This window comes from Mustelus asterias, chromosome 1 (genome assembly GCF_964213995.1).
Source record: "Mustelus asterias chromosome 1, sMusAst1.hap1.1, whole genome shotgun sequence".
In the NCBI taxonomy this organism is placed as follows: domain Eukaryota; kingdom Metazoa; phylum Chordata; class Chondrichthyes; order Carcharhiniformes; family Triakidae; genus Mustelus; species Mustelus asterias.
The window spans coordinates 5,218,124-5,232,980 of record NC_135801.1 but is presented as its reverse complement, the minus strand read 5'-3'; the positions used below and the strand labels follow the sequence as shown (position 1 = coordinate 5,232,980).

Here is a 14,857-nt window from a genome sequence, read left to right as displayed (position 1 = left end):
AACCCACGACTTTTTGACTCAGTTGAAAGTTGGTGACATAAGGGGTTGGAGAAATTGGAGTGCCAGCAACCAGAGTGGGAGCCGACTTCTCTATTTTACTTTTTCTGTTTGGTGACGTACTTTACAGTGACTACACTTCAAGAAGTAATTAATTGGCTGTGAAGTGCTCTGGGGCACCAAGTCTTTTTTAAACACTGTCTCTTGCCAGCACAAGATGGCCACCGATACATCTGTCTGCATGTCTACTGATACCGCATGTGCAGAAAATCAATGACACTGAACCCCAATGTGTGTCTTTGATTTATGTCCAGAATGGGGAAAAAAGGAATGGGAGACGTTGATGGATCATTGAATATTCTGAGTATTTGCATAATCTGTACCAGGACAACTGCACAAGGTGTCTGTCAGGGAATATAACATTGCATTCTGTCTTTGCTTTTTTATTTATCAGCCTCTTGTGATGTATAAGAGGGCAGCTTGCTACTGCATTGCTGAAGGGAATTAAATGAAAATTAGAATCCCAAAAGAGATTTAAGCTAAAATCAGGCAACTTGAATTCGGAATGGCTGCAAGTACAGAAGATCCCTTCACTGGAAAAGTGCAATCAGGAGTGTGGTGTACTCAGACATCACCAGCAAATGGAACCCGTCGCTCGCAATGACTTTACGCCGGTACAACTGCACACGCACAGCTTTGACAGCAAACGCAGCCTTTTAAATCATTAGTACGATGGAATTGCATTGTGGTTAGATGTTTTAACTTCCTTTGTCAAATAAAGCAATAATAGGGAAAATAAAAGTTGGAGAGGAGAACATTAGCGTTGTGATTTAGAGGATTGCTTTAGCAACTTGTTTCTCATTCAGTATAGATTAGCGGGATGAAATCTTTATCCCTTTTCATTGAAGTTGTTCTAAATCAATTGGATGCTGTATTACCCACCAGTTTGTCCCAATTGTATTTCTCAGACCAGAGGAATGCCTGAGGTGGGAAATGAAGCAGTTCAGTTTGTGGATTAGCAATAAATGGGGGTTTATTCTGCCGCATCTATGCTGTATGTGACCAAGGAGCTTTCACTATTGACCTTGGTGATTCGATCCATGAAATTTGTTCACTTTAAGTATGAAATTTGCCAAGGAACAGAAGAGCCAAGTATGCTTTTTTTCCAAACCAAAGGGCAAGGTTGTGTTGATTTAGCACATCAGAAATCATCAGTTACTTGCCTTGAAGGAAACATCATGAAGCTCCTCATCATTGGGAAATAGCAATTAAGAATTCACAAAAGCAAGATTATTGGAATGTTCAGAAAGATGAGACAAACCTGCAAAAAGCTGCTTCCTGTGCCTAGTGTACTGCTTAATTGCATGTTTGCAGTTTTAATAATTGGTAACAATTGAAATATAGACATTTTAAAAAATACAAGCTGGAGAGCTGCTTTATAATGTAGTACTTTAAATTTAATTATGCTTGGCTATGATTGCTGTACCATTCACTTAATGACCACTATGCAAAAGGCTTTCATTCTGCTAATTCAATTTTAAAGCAAAAACAGCATCTTTAAGTGGTATAGTAATGCATTTGTTCGCTCATTGTATCAAACTACACTGAACATTGTACTGCATTACAGCAAATAATCTGGAAGTAACAATTGAAATGCACTATAGAGTAATCAAATTGAATAACTGAAATGTTAATGTATTCTATTGTAACTTGTTACCCCCTCATACTTGAAAATTATGCAACTTCAAGATTGAAGTTCCTTGTTTTATCTATGATCTTTCAAAGTGTGTCTGTTCACCAATAGTTTTTTCTTAAGATAGAGCCTCCTGTATTTGCAATAATGCACAACTGCTTTTTTAAAATAAATAGCTAGAGCCCAACATTCTGTTGTCTCGCAATTGCGGCACTCCCAAATATCACAGGGTAAATAGGCAATTTGTGGATTCTAAAATCTCACTTAATGGTCGGGCCTGTAGACTCCAGTGCTTATTAATGATTAAATCCTCATGTTTCCCGCTGTATCTGTGTAATGGCTGAAAGCAGCTGAACAAATTGAAAGCCTCCCCTGAAGGAATACTCCAGTAACACACTGGTAAAGATGCCACTGGCTAAATCAGTGAATGGTTCTCTTGCAGAGCAAGAAGGTCTGGGTTCAATTGCAGGTGTTAATAAAGTTAGCCGTCTCGGTATAAATGCTGCAGTTGAGGAAGGGAAACATATTAATATTGGTGATTCTGAAGCCCTTGTACCCAGAAATCTTGCCTGTCTGGAGCCCTTGACATTGGTGACCACACAGTGAATTTCTTCACTTAAGGTGGTGAATCTTTAAAATTCTCTACCCAAGAGGGCTGAATGGCCTACTCCTGGGTGGGATTTTCCTCCCCCTTCAGTGGCATGTTTGGTAGCAGTGGGAGGTGGTGCATTGCTTGCTGGTGGCAGAATCTTCTGGTCCTACCATTGTCAATGGAGTTTCCCATTGAATGCACCCCTCGCTGCCTGGAAACCTGTGGCAGGGATATGCTGTCAGCGGGGCCATAAACTCCGGTCAGAGTAAACACCAGAAAGATTTTGGTGTGTGTGTACCTTCATCACTGTGGAGTCGAAATCGTGTGATTTCCTACCTAACAGCACTTTGGTAGTGCTGACTGCAGCAGTTCAAGGATGCTGCTCACCAGTATCTTATCAGACAATTGGGGGTAGACAATAAATGCTGACCTTGCCATTGACACTCATCCCATTAATTAATGAATAAGGCTCTGCTGCAATGTATCCAAAGTTTAATAGCATAATGAGATTCAATTTCTACATTCACACGAGAAGAATGACCACTGGAGCAATATACAAGGCAATTCGGCACCCAGAGACCTGTACCTGGGTTCTGTGCTTTTAAGAGGTTGGGAGAAGAGGAATAAAATTATAATGTCTATTGTTAGAATGTAACCAATGATAACATTGGATCTGTTGTACTGTGACTCATAGTAACATGCTGCAAAGGTCAGTTGACCCAGTAAACTATGTAACCAGTGACAAAATGATAGGGTGGTCAACTGACCAGCTGAATCAGTATGAATAAGAAGCTGCTGGAGATTGAGAGCTTGGAATGGCCCAGGGTGAGGCCTCAAGTGTTGGGAGTAATGAAGTTTCTTTATTAAACCTTTGTCTTTGATTTATTCGTTGGAGTAAGTCTTGTTCTATTTTACTGCCTACAACTGAAGAGCTCCTTCTGGTGGATCAACATCCATGGTGGCTAGCTTGACACTTGTGATATTTTAGATTATAGGGTACCCTCCAGGAGCAGACTAAAGTTTCTCCAATAATGCCTGCTACAGTTTTCTGAATTTTCTTTGGCAACACATGCAGTCTAGCCATTTAAGGCTATTGTTTTGGGTCAGATTTCCCTGGTGCAGACTGCTGCTAAGAACTTTTGAGTAATTTAAACATTGAACTGTTGCACTCAAATCTTACGCAACCTTTATTGCATCTGTGTCAGTGCATTAAAAATTACAAAGTGGAGAAGCAATCTGTATTCCTATCTGATGTTTCATTAGTCCAGTCTAACTTGTCAAATGATGCCACTGAAAGAAACTACCTAGCTAGCTGTTGCAAATCTATGTCCTTGTGTGTGCAGTGCCCAGTGGAGGCATAAACTCTGCATTAAACAAACCAGCATGTTAATATCTAAACCAGTTTAAAACTAACTGCAAAGGACAACTAATTGCATATATGTTTCTCCTCAACCCTTTCAATAGTTCTAATGGCGTTCTCTATCCGGATGTACAAATATACAGTATATTCTTAAATTGTTAAACTTCTATTGAAGTTATGCAAAAAAAAACCCGTGCTGTTTTATTTAAATTGATTTAATTCAAATTACTGATGATGCAGTGAAGAGCTGAAACGTGATAGCAATAGATTGTTGTGGCTAGTTATTGATTTCTGGTTTCTAGAACCAGGAATATTTCCTTTTAACGATATAGCCTTTTCCAAGAGATGTAAGTTGATGGATGCAGAAGATTCCAGTCGATCAAATCCTCAATTGTTACAGTTGTGTTAAATTACATTTCTGTACATAATCCTAATTGCTTAACTATCTCACTTAAACAGACTCTATGGATTCCTTAAAATGGTAAAAATAGCTCAAATTTATTGCAATAACATGAATTGCCTGTTTGATTCCCTGACCAGTTGCTCCTGGAAAAAATTGTTGCAACTTAAGTGTTGTTTCCTTCCCTTTACACCTCCTAACAATATCAAGGTCTTGAATATTTGCATCATCTTTGCTTTCTCTCTCAGTCCAGCCCCTAAGAATTTTTACAATCATGGCATTATGAACAATATTCTTCAAGACTGTCAAATATGAAAAATACTGTTTCAATGTTCAACACTCTCTCCCACTTCCAATGCTGAATGTCATACATAAAAACTTAGAATAAAGATCCCCAAATATGTTTCTGGATCTTACACAGCCGCCTTCATAGTATTGGATATGAGTGCATTTTGTATTGAGGATTTTCAGTGTACTGGAGCATCACTGTTATGCTTGTGAAAGAACACAGAGGGTGTCCTCTGGAGGCCCACCTTGTAGAAACAGTGACTGTGCCTATGCAAATCTTCCCAGCAGCAGCCAATCAGAGTTGCCTCTCTGCTAGATACTTGCCTTTACTTGACCACGGAGGGTGTCTTCCGGAGGTCCACCTTCTGGAAGCGGTGACCGCGCCTTTGCAAATGTTCCCCACAACAGCCAATCAGCGTTGCCGTTCTGCTGGGCGCTTGCCTTCCCTTGACTACGGAGGGTGTCCTCCAGAAGTCCACCTTCTGGAAGCAGTGACTGCGTCTATGCAAATGTTCCCCGCAACAGCCAATCAGCTTTGCTGCTCTGTTGGACATGTGACACTAGGGGGTAGAAATCAGGATGGCTACCTTTTAGGGTCCCTTCCCATATGTATGCTGGCTTGTTCTTCCAGAGATCCGTGCACCAACCAGGGCTTCAAGTCTGCTGTAAATTTGGAGGAAATGGAGATTCGTAACCCTTTATCATTAGTGAGCTCCAAGTGCTGAATTATGTTAACTGCACTTTTGAGTCTAAGCTCCAGTGCCCCCCCCCCCCCCCCCAAACCACCTCGGATTGAAACACATGACTGGAACAATGATAGGGTGAGGCTCAATGGGAATAGACTTTCTCTTTCTGGGTACAGCTAGAGGGTTGAGGAACAAAAAACAAAACCTCATGTGCTCTTAAATGTAGTAATTGAAAGACTAAGAGTTGCAAATATCCAAATTTAGCTGCAGATCTAGAATAGAATAATGATAATCTAGACCTAGAGTAATCTAATCTGTAATCATTCTCTCCGATTTTAGTGAGCAGAGAGTTTCATTGTAAATAATTGATTTGAATAATTGTCAACCCAGATTATTGCCAAAAAACTCAGCCTTGATTTCTGTGGTTTTTATCATTTTTTGTAACAGTGGTGTCTGCAGTTGAATTTTAATGAGAATTGCTATAACTCAATTCACAATATCAAATTTAAAGCCCAAATGAAACTATTTACTGAAGAAAAATGGACCTGTAATTGGAGGAAAGTTTTAGCTGTGTGCTCATCACCTCTTAACCCCTTTTTCTAAGTCTAAATTTAAAACTAATGGCATCTATAAATCCCAAATGATTTCTTGATTTGTGATTTCCTTTCTCTTGCCATCTCTGATTCAGGTTCCAATGTAATATAATCTGAAAATATCAGTGAAGTTGGTACTGTGAAGATCATTGGTTTGAAAGACATAATATATTTTGATTGCTTTGTTGATAGTAGAATCTCTAAAATTTGTGATTCTGCTACTTCAGATCAAGCCTTTAAAAGAAAAATGGAAAGCAGAGGAACAATTATTATTCATGTGAAAGAGCCACACCTCCATTTAAAATCTGACCCTAATTTGCCAGACACATGCTTAAGAGACCCACACAGAAAATATTGCAACAATCTGAAGCCAACGTAGTTAGCCTTTGACCCTCTAATTAGCCATGTAAACTGTACAGCTGTTGATTTGCTCAACTACTTTCTCATCTCCACCTTTTGTCCTTGTCAACAGAAAATCCTGTACTCAATTTTGTCATTTCTCTAAGTAACTTTTCATTTTCAAGTGAGCATTTCTACATCCTACTACTAAAACTGCCCAGTACTCTAGGGTAGTTCTGGAGTGAAATGATAATTCCTTGACCCCTCTGCGTAGCCTCCAAAAGGTTTCTCCTCTTCTCACCTCCCAACCAACACAAGGAGCTAAGGGATTTCTTTTTCAACAAAATAGAAGCAATCCTTGTATCCTTTGTCACTTGCTTGCCAAACCAACCTCCACATGCTGAATCCCTTCTGATTAGTTGTTCTATTATTTTCCATATGCCCACTCTGAACAGATCTCTTGCCCTGCCAATCCTAATCTAAAAACACCGAATGCCCAATTAATCTGGCAAATGCGAACTGGTATGTGGCTTGCCCTCCTTGAATAATGCCTACCAACACCACCCTCTTCTTTTCTTCCTCAAAAGCAGCAACACTCTTGAAATCTGTCCTTTGAAGCTATCAATCAATATGCAGTATGCCCATCTCTCCTGCAACATCAGTTAAGTTTCTGCTCTTTCTACAGTGCTGTAACAACCCTAACCGGAGTCACAGTGCAAATTACTTGTAATTGTGACTGGAGTGTTGTTACCCTTTCTCGTCAGCTTCACTCTTTTTGACATCTCGTGAAATACTTGACCAGATGATCCTCTTCCATTTCTTCTGTTGCCCAGCATTGGAAGTCCCTTCACTTGGTTCCACTTTTTAGTTGTAGCCGGTGCATTTTCACAAGTGGACTCTTCTCTATTCCTACACAAATCCAGCAATCTCCCAAGGGTCCATATTTGGTTTCCTTTCTCTTCCTCGTCTATGTACTACCCATTCGTGACATCTGATTCCATACTGTATACTCCACTCTATCTTTCCAACAACCCTTTAACCCATCTATGCCTTCAGCTGCTGTTACCAACTCTTCCTCTGCCCTGTACATTGTTTTAGGCTGACCAGATTGTTCCCAATTATGGTGTCCTATTCAACCCAAATCTCCTCCAGCCACCTTGTTTTACCTGTGTAACATTTTCCACGTTTGTTCCTACCTCAACCTATCTTGTTAAAACTCATGCATTCCTGTCATTTCCAGTCATTATAGTTTCAATGCTGCCTAGGGCAGTGTTTCATCCTCCATTGTCCAGCTGAGCCAACATTCTGCTATCCATATCCCATCGAGCGTCAATCCTACCCACCATCATTCCTGTCCTTGCTTGCCTACATTGCCTCCCTTTTCTCTGCACCTTGTGTAAAGTTTTCATTCTTGTGCATAATTAATTCCCTCCATGAACTTGCTCCTCCCTATCAATAACTTACTCCAGCGCTGTTTCACTATCTTCATTTGTCTCTCTACCTCATGCTCTGAAACTCTTCCTCAACCTGAGCATCAACTCCTTTGTTCAGGATTCCTTTAAAATGTACATTTAAATGTAAACTTTAGCTACCTATCCTAATCTCTCCTTTACATAAGAACATAAGAAATAGGAGTAGGAGTAGGCCATCTAGCCCCTCAAGCCTGCCCCGCCATTCAATAAGATCATGGCTGATCTGAAGTGGATCAGTTCCACTTACCCGCCTGATCCCTATAACCCCGAATTCCCTTACCGATCAGGAATCCATCTATCCGTGATTTAAACATATTCAACGAGGTAGCCTCCACCACTTCAGTGGGCAGAGAATTCCAAAGATTCACCACCCTCTGAGAGAAGAAGTTCCTCCTCAACTCTGTCCTAAACTGACCCCCCTTTATTTTGAGGCTGTGCCCTCTAGTTCTAGTTTCCTTTCTAAGTGGAAAGAATCTCTCCATCTCTACCCTATCCAGCCCCTTCATTATCTTATAGGTCTCTATAAGATCCCCCCTCAGCCTTCTAAATTCCAACGAATACAAACCCAATCTGCTCAGTCTCTCCTCATAATCAACACCCCTCATCTCTGGTATCAACCTGGTGAACCTTCTCTGCACTCCCTCCAAGGCCAATATATCCTTCCGCAAATAAGGGGACCAATACTGCACGCACTATTCCAGCTGCGGCCTTCGATTTGAATCTTTTCTTCCTCATGCCTTTTCGTAGCACATTTAGAAATTGTTCCATTTGAAGGCAACTTGTTTACATATCTGATCTTTTTTCAAACCTGTCATATAAGCCTTGTATAGATACGTAATTTGTAATCTTTGTCCCCAACAGATCAAAGGCATCATGCATACAACATACATTTCCTAGCCAATTCTTTGTTGTTTACCATGGGTAAGGACATACACTATTGTATGCTGTGACTTTGTTTGGACTTGCTTTAATTAGCTATTGCTGTGTTTATTGCAGATGCGGAAACCAGTTTAAAGGTCCAAGAGAGTGGAATCCTTCAAGTTTTCCCACGTCTATTGTCTCCACATTGTTCCTGTGTAGCAAAAGTAGCAAACATCATAGCAGAAATAGCCAAAAATGGTGAGGTTTTCAACAAGAACTTTCTCTCCTGGAACATCTTCAGTTTTGCACCTCATCTGTCAGTATGTTTTGTTTAATTGTTTTTTTTTAAACAGCAGCATTTTATAGTTGCATAAAATAAAACACCATGTAGCGAATATTTTGTTTGCTGATTTCAGTGTAACAAAATAATAAATCTGCAATTTATCACTGATAACTGTATTCATTTCATTTCAAAGGTCTTTTGAGTAATTATTTGATTTTGCGTGGCATTACACCAAGAATGTCCAGAGTAAGTGTAGTCGTCTTAAATGGATTGTAAGGCAGAAAAGGGATGAACATATGTAGGTGTAATTAAAGTCAAGTTTTAAGTTGTACATTTTATTAGTGTTTTATTGGTTCACTCAACTAATATTTGGGATCGTGATTGGGGGGGAGGGGGGGAAGCGGTGGAGTGAGTTATCTTATGACAAAAGCTTGGGCTTGTATCCATTGGAGTTCAGAAGAATGGGAGTAACTGGAAAGTATAAGATTCTGAGGGGACTTGATAGATTGGATGCAAAATGTGTTTTGCCATGTGGGGAGCCTCACATTTAAGGCTGAGCTGAGGAGAAAGGTTCCTGAGGGAACTCTCTTCCCCAGAGAATAGTGAAGACAGGGTCACTTAATATTTTTACGGCAGTGATAGGTAGATTCTTGACCAACAAAGTAGTCAAAGCTTACTGGAAGTAGGTGGGAATGTGGTGTTGAGGTCACAATCACATCAGCCATGATTTTATTGAATGATGAAGGAGGCTCGAGGGGCCAGTTGGTCTACTCTTGTTCCTTGTTTGTATGTTACTTTAATTTCTTTCTCTTTATCAAAGAGGAGAACTTATGGCAATTTGGAGAGCAAGGAAGTATTGTTTGGAGAGTAGAACTACCTGCAGCAGGCTGCGGGAGTAAATAATTCAAAGCTTGAGTGCTAACTGTCACCACTGACAGGACAGCATGGTGGCACAGTGGTTAGCACTGCTGCCTCACAGCGCCAGGGACCCAGGCTCGATTCCTGGCTTGGGTCACTGTCTGTGTGGAGTTTGCACATTCTCCCCATGTCTGCATGGGTGTGCCGGCTTCCTCCCACAGTCCAAAGATGCGCAGGTTAGGTTGATTGGCTGTGCTAAATTGGCCCTAGTGTCAGGGGGAATAGCAGGGTAAATATGTGGGGTTACAGGAATAGGGCCAAGGTGGGATTGTGCTCGGTGCAGACTCAATGGGTCGAATGGCCTCCTGCACTGTAGAGATTCTATGAAAGTTGTAATTCAATGCAAGTAATTTAAAGACATTTTTAATGGGGAGAATATAACTGGAAGTTAGACAGGAAATGTGTGCAGGTAAAATTTTCAATATATTCAATATATATTTATTATACTATTATGACTTGGCCATCTTTATGTTGTCCATTTGATTATAAAAGGTTACTGCAGTGATTATTTTCTGACATTTATACAAACGGTACAATGCTGGCTATGATAACAAGTGTCAAGATGTACTAGTGTTTTATTTTCCTTTAAATTTAACTTGTGCATTTTTTTCTACATTGTATGAGGAATTAACCAAAAAGATGAAGCTGTAGTTATGTATTGCTGATAACTCGTAATTTTATTTGATGGGTTAATTTAGTTGACTTGAGCAAAATAGCTTTTTTGTGAAAGAAAGAATAAAAGCTGATTTCTGGTGAACTTTTTTTGGAGTTGTTACAGTTATTGTAATTTAAGTTTGAGCCATGTATCTGCATTTCTAAGAACCTTTGACTGTCAGACTATGTTTGATTCAACATGGCACTACTAATGAAAAGGAGTGCACAATGTGTAATCTTGTAACGGAGGCTGAGGGGCAACCTGATAGAAGTCTACAAGATTATGAGAGGCATGAATAGAGTGGATAGTCAGAAGCTTTTTCCCAGGGTGGAAGAGTCAATTACTAGGGGGCATAGGTTTAAGGTACGAGGGGCAAGGTTTAAAGGAGATGTACGAGGCAGATTTTTTACACAGAGTAGTGGGTGCCTGGAACTCATTGCCGGGGGCGGTAGTGGAAGCGGATACGGTAGTGACTTTTAAGGGGCGTCTTGACAAGTACATGAATAGGATGGGAATAGAGGGATATGGTCCCCAGAAGGGTAGGGGTTTTAGTTAAGTCGGGCAGCATGGTCTGTGCAGGCTTGGAGGGCCGAAGGGCCTGTTCCTGTGCTGTAATTTTCTTTGTTCTTTGATTAGCATCATGCTAATGCTGTATTAGTTGGTAAGTACATTTTCAGCTTCTGAACTCCAATGTTTGTAGCACTGAATAGAATCATGGAAACCCTACAGTGCAGAAAGAGGCCATTTGGCCCATCGAGTCTGCACCGGCCACAATCCCACCCAGGCCCTACCCCCATATCCCGACATATTTACCCACTAATCCCTCTAACCTACGCATCTCAGGACACTAAGGGGCAATTTTAGCATGGCCAATCAACCTAACCCGCACATCTTTGGACTGTGGGAGGAAACCGGAGCACCCGGAGGAAACCCACGCAGACACGAGGAGAATGTGCAAACTCCACACAGACAGTGACCCAAGCCGGGAATCGAACCCAGGTACCTGGAGCTGTGAAGCAGCAGTGCTAACCACTGTGCTACCGTGCCGCCCATAAACAATTATCAGATAATGTCTAGGCTGCACCAGAGTTTAGCAATTTAACAAGACAGATGGCAAGGTACTATCACCCTCCAAACCAGAACCAGAACAACAGGACTGGCATGATTCAGCACTACTCTGAACTTTACAGAGCAAATTTCAATCACTGAAAAGAGTAGCGTCAAAATCATTAAATGTTGATTCTTTTCATTTTTTTTAGTTCTGTCATTAATTTCTATTCCCACATGGTTAGTTTTGTAGTAAAATTGAATTTATTCGTTGATATTTGGTTTTTATTATTTTCCATTTTCCTTCTAGCTTGACTGACTTGACTTGCATTTTCCTTTATAGATGGAGTTCTCCCAACAGCAATGTATATCATGCACCTTCACACAGTTATTTAGATTGTTTTTTTAAAAAGCTGTCATCTCCATGAGGGAGGAACCCCTTCATTTTGCATTGTCTGGCATTGTGCCCTCGGAATAGTCCCCAGATGAGCTGATGTGTGTATTGAACAGCAGAAATGGGATAGGAATTAGTCCTAACGATAATATCCCTTTGGACTTCACAGAACCGTGCTTTAAGATTCCAGTAAATATTTTGAGATAATGGAGACCTTCCAGTTAGTGTTCTAGCAACTCTAAACTTACTCATTTTGTTCATTTAAATAATTGTGGATGTCATTTCCCGTCTCCGTTTCATGTATTACAAGAAGAACATTATTATATCTGGGCTAAATCCTGGCACAGGTCTTGTGACGGAGAACATTAATACATATTCCATCATTTTGCTTTACTTGTTTCCTGGGTATGTGGGAGGCTATGCTCCGTGAAACAAAGATTACACATTGTGCGCTCCTTTTCATTAGTAACACCATGTTGAAAAAGGCAATATCAGCTGTGATAAAGTATGTGCATTCTTGCTCCCTTTAATCACTTTGGACTTGGATGGCCATGATTCTGTCATCAGCACCCAGTTTCATGCACACCCCTCCCTCATTGACCAAATACTCCCTATTCAAATCCTGTAAACCTGATTTTTTTTTCCCCCTCCTAACTACAGCATTGAAGCTTTCTTAGTCACTATCATGACATCTTTCATGATTGAGACTGTTAACACATGCCCTTCATCATTCTCTGAAAACTTTTTATGGTGTATAACATGGGTCAATTGCTCCCCCTTTCCCAGTATTTTCTCCATTGCCTACTTTCTTGGTGCTAACCTTGCTTCATTCTATTTCTAACCTGTGTCCCAACATAACCTGTTCATCTTCTGTATTGGATTCTCCTGCAACCGTATGAATCCTCCACTGTTGTATCTCTTCTTCCTCGGACGTCACGTGTAGACACAATGTTAGCTTTGTTTTACATGCTGCATCACAGAATTGTTATGGTGCCGAAGGAGGCTATTTGGCCCATCTTCTCTGCATCATCTCTCCAAATGAACATCATGGCTAATTGCCATCCCCCTGCCTTTTCCCCATGCGCCTGCACCTCTTCAAGTAATAATAGAAACATAGAAGATAGGAGCAGGAGGAGGCCATTTGGCCCCTCGAGCCTGCTCCGCCATTCATCACGATCATGGCTGATCATCCAACTCAATAGCCTAATTCTGCTTTCTCCCCATAACCTTTGATCCCATTTGCCCCAAGTGCTATATCCAGCCACCTCTTGAATACATTGTGTTTTGGCATCAGCTACTTCCTGTGGTAATGAATTCCACAGGCTCACCCCTCTTTGGATGAAGAAATGTCTCCTCATCTCCGTCCTAAATGGTCTACCCTGAATCCTCAGACTGTGACCCCTGGTTCTGGACTCCCCCACCATTGGGAACATCCTCCCTGCATCTACCCTGTCTAGTCCTGTTAGAATTTTATAAGTCTCTTGAATGCCTCAATTAAACCTGCTTCCACCATGCTTCCAGGCAGTGCATTCCAGATGCGAACCATTCGTCAGCTCTCCGCCGCAACAATTCATTCTACAACTATCACCCAGCCATTTGGTTTCATTGCAACTGAGACAGAATTTCAACAAAACCTATGGTGTTGAGTTCCTGCCAAAAGAAACCCTCCCAAATGCTTGTCATATCCCACCAGAATCTCACCAGCTGCTTGCTTAGGTTAAAGCTAACATTTGACAGCTTTGGTCTTCTGTTTGTCCCCGAGATCTGCTTCAAACACACATCCTGTCTGTCTTTCAACAAGACTGTCCCCCCCCGCCCCCTTTCCAGCTCTGTAATGGAACTGCATTCCATTTTTATTTTGTCTCTACTGCCAATGATGCAGTCCTCCAGGCTTTCTCAGCTTTCAACTCTCAACATTTATGTTACCAGTTTGCAATGTGCCACCCTACATGAACTCCTGACTTGTGAAAATCTCCTTCATTCTATGCTGCACTGTCCTGCTTCCCCCTTTGTTCTGGTTTCCATTGGTTCCCTACCCATTAAGCCTAATAAATTTAATCTTGATCGCAGTTTACAGTGACAACACTGCGATACTTCTACCACCTCATGCTATATCTCTACCACCTCATCCCATCATAAATGCCAAAACATGCTCTCCACTCTTTCACCTTTGGCCTTATTTTGCATCTCTTCCTGCCCTCAACCAATCTCATAATTATTGACTGATCCTTTAAGCCAGCTGTACTCCCATCAGTATCTGTAAAACCATTGCACATTTTCAACTCTCTCTCTGCCTTTGATTAATGTCTTGAAAACTTGTTTGGTCATGTATTTGTTAACAGTCTAATTCTGCTATTTGCAATGTTAAAGGTATAATATAAACAAAGTCGTAGAGTTTAGACCCTTGAGGAAAGCATGGAAATTTGGTTAATACGTTGTCTGTTTGTGCTACTTAGTATCTGTTGAGAGTTGCATTCGGAGCAGATTGCCTGTTCTTTTGGCCAGGAAATAGTAATGTCACAGATGGACTTGAAAGAAAAAGGAAAAGATTTGTTAAATGTCACTCTTGACAGGATTGTGTACTCCTGATTTGGCTGATTACTATGGATATATCTAGTGATGCATTCCAGAAATTAATTATATTTGTAGCTGCAATTTTAATGAACCCATTTTGTGAAATAAAGTGCAGAAGAAGCTTGCTTTGGATTACCCTTTCAGCAATTCCTTCTGTTTCAACAAAATGACTGCAGGTCCGAAACTTTCATATAAGTATAAGGTTGGTCATAAGCCAGTATTGTAGATTCCATGTGTGTACTCATTTTTGTAAAATAGCAGTCTAAATTGTGCTTTTCAATGAAAATGTTGAAATGTGATCTACAGTTTCTGTCAAAGGCAGAGCAACTTTCAAGTGGAATATGTAGATTTAGATGATATGAAAATATTTATACACCTCGCCTTTCAATATAAGTATTGTCTTGAAACCTATAAGTTAATATCCACATCAAATATTCAATTAAAAGCTCTGTAATCAGCTTGCTTGGAGCAATAATTTGATTTCTTGCCCATACTGTTCACAGAATTCATGCGAAATCCATGTGTGGACACAGCATTGATACCACCTTTGGTTCAGCTGTTGAACAACAGAGATCAAGAAGTACTTCTTCAAACAGGACGTGCACTGGGGAACATTTGCTATGATAGCCGTAAGTCCAGAATGAAAATGCTTTTGCAATGTGATGTTCACAACCATATTTAGGACTCTTTAACAAATCCTCTTTA

General features: G+C 40.6%; 1 protein-coding gene across 6 annotated transcripts in view; it reads left to right on the top strand.

Annotated features, from left to right (window-relative positions):
* Positions 1 to 14,857, top strand: part of rap1gds1 (RAP1, GTP-GDP dissociation stimulator 1) — a 90,910-nt gene that overhangs the window by 18,975 nt on the left and 57,078 nt on the right. For 2 of the 6 annotated variants that reach the window (XM_078207787.1, XM_078207903.1), the window contains exons 3-4: positions 8,417 to 8,539; positions 14,656 to 14,781. In XM_078207787.1, the coding sequence (XP_078063913.1) occupies positions 8,417 to 8,539; positions 14,656 to 14,781 (249 nt within the window). Of the gene's footprint in view, positions 1 to 8,416; positions 8,602 to 14,655; positions 14,782 to 14,857 lie in introns of all 6 variants that reach the window. The other 4 variants (XM_078208080.1, XM_078207849.1, XM_078207971.1 and 1 more) reach the window with 3 other exon arrangements.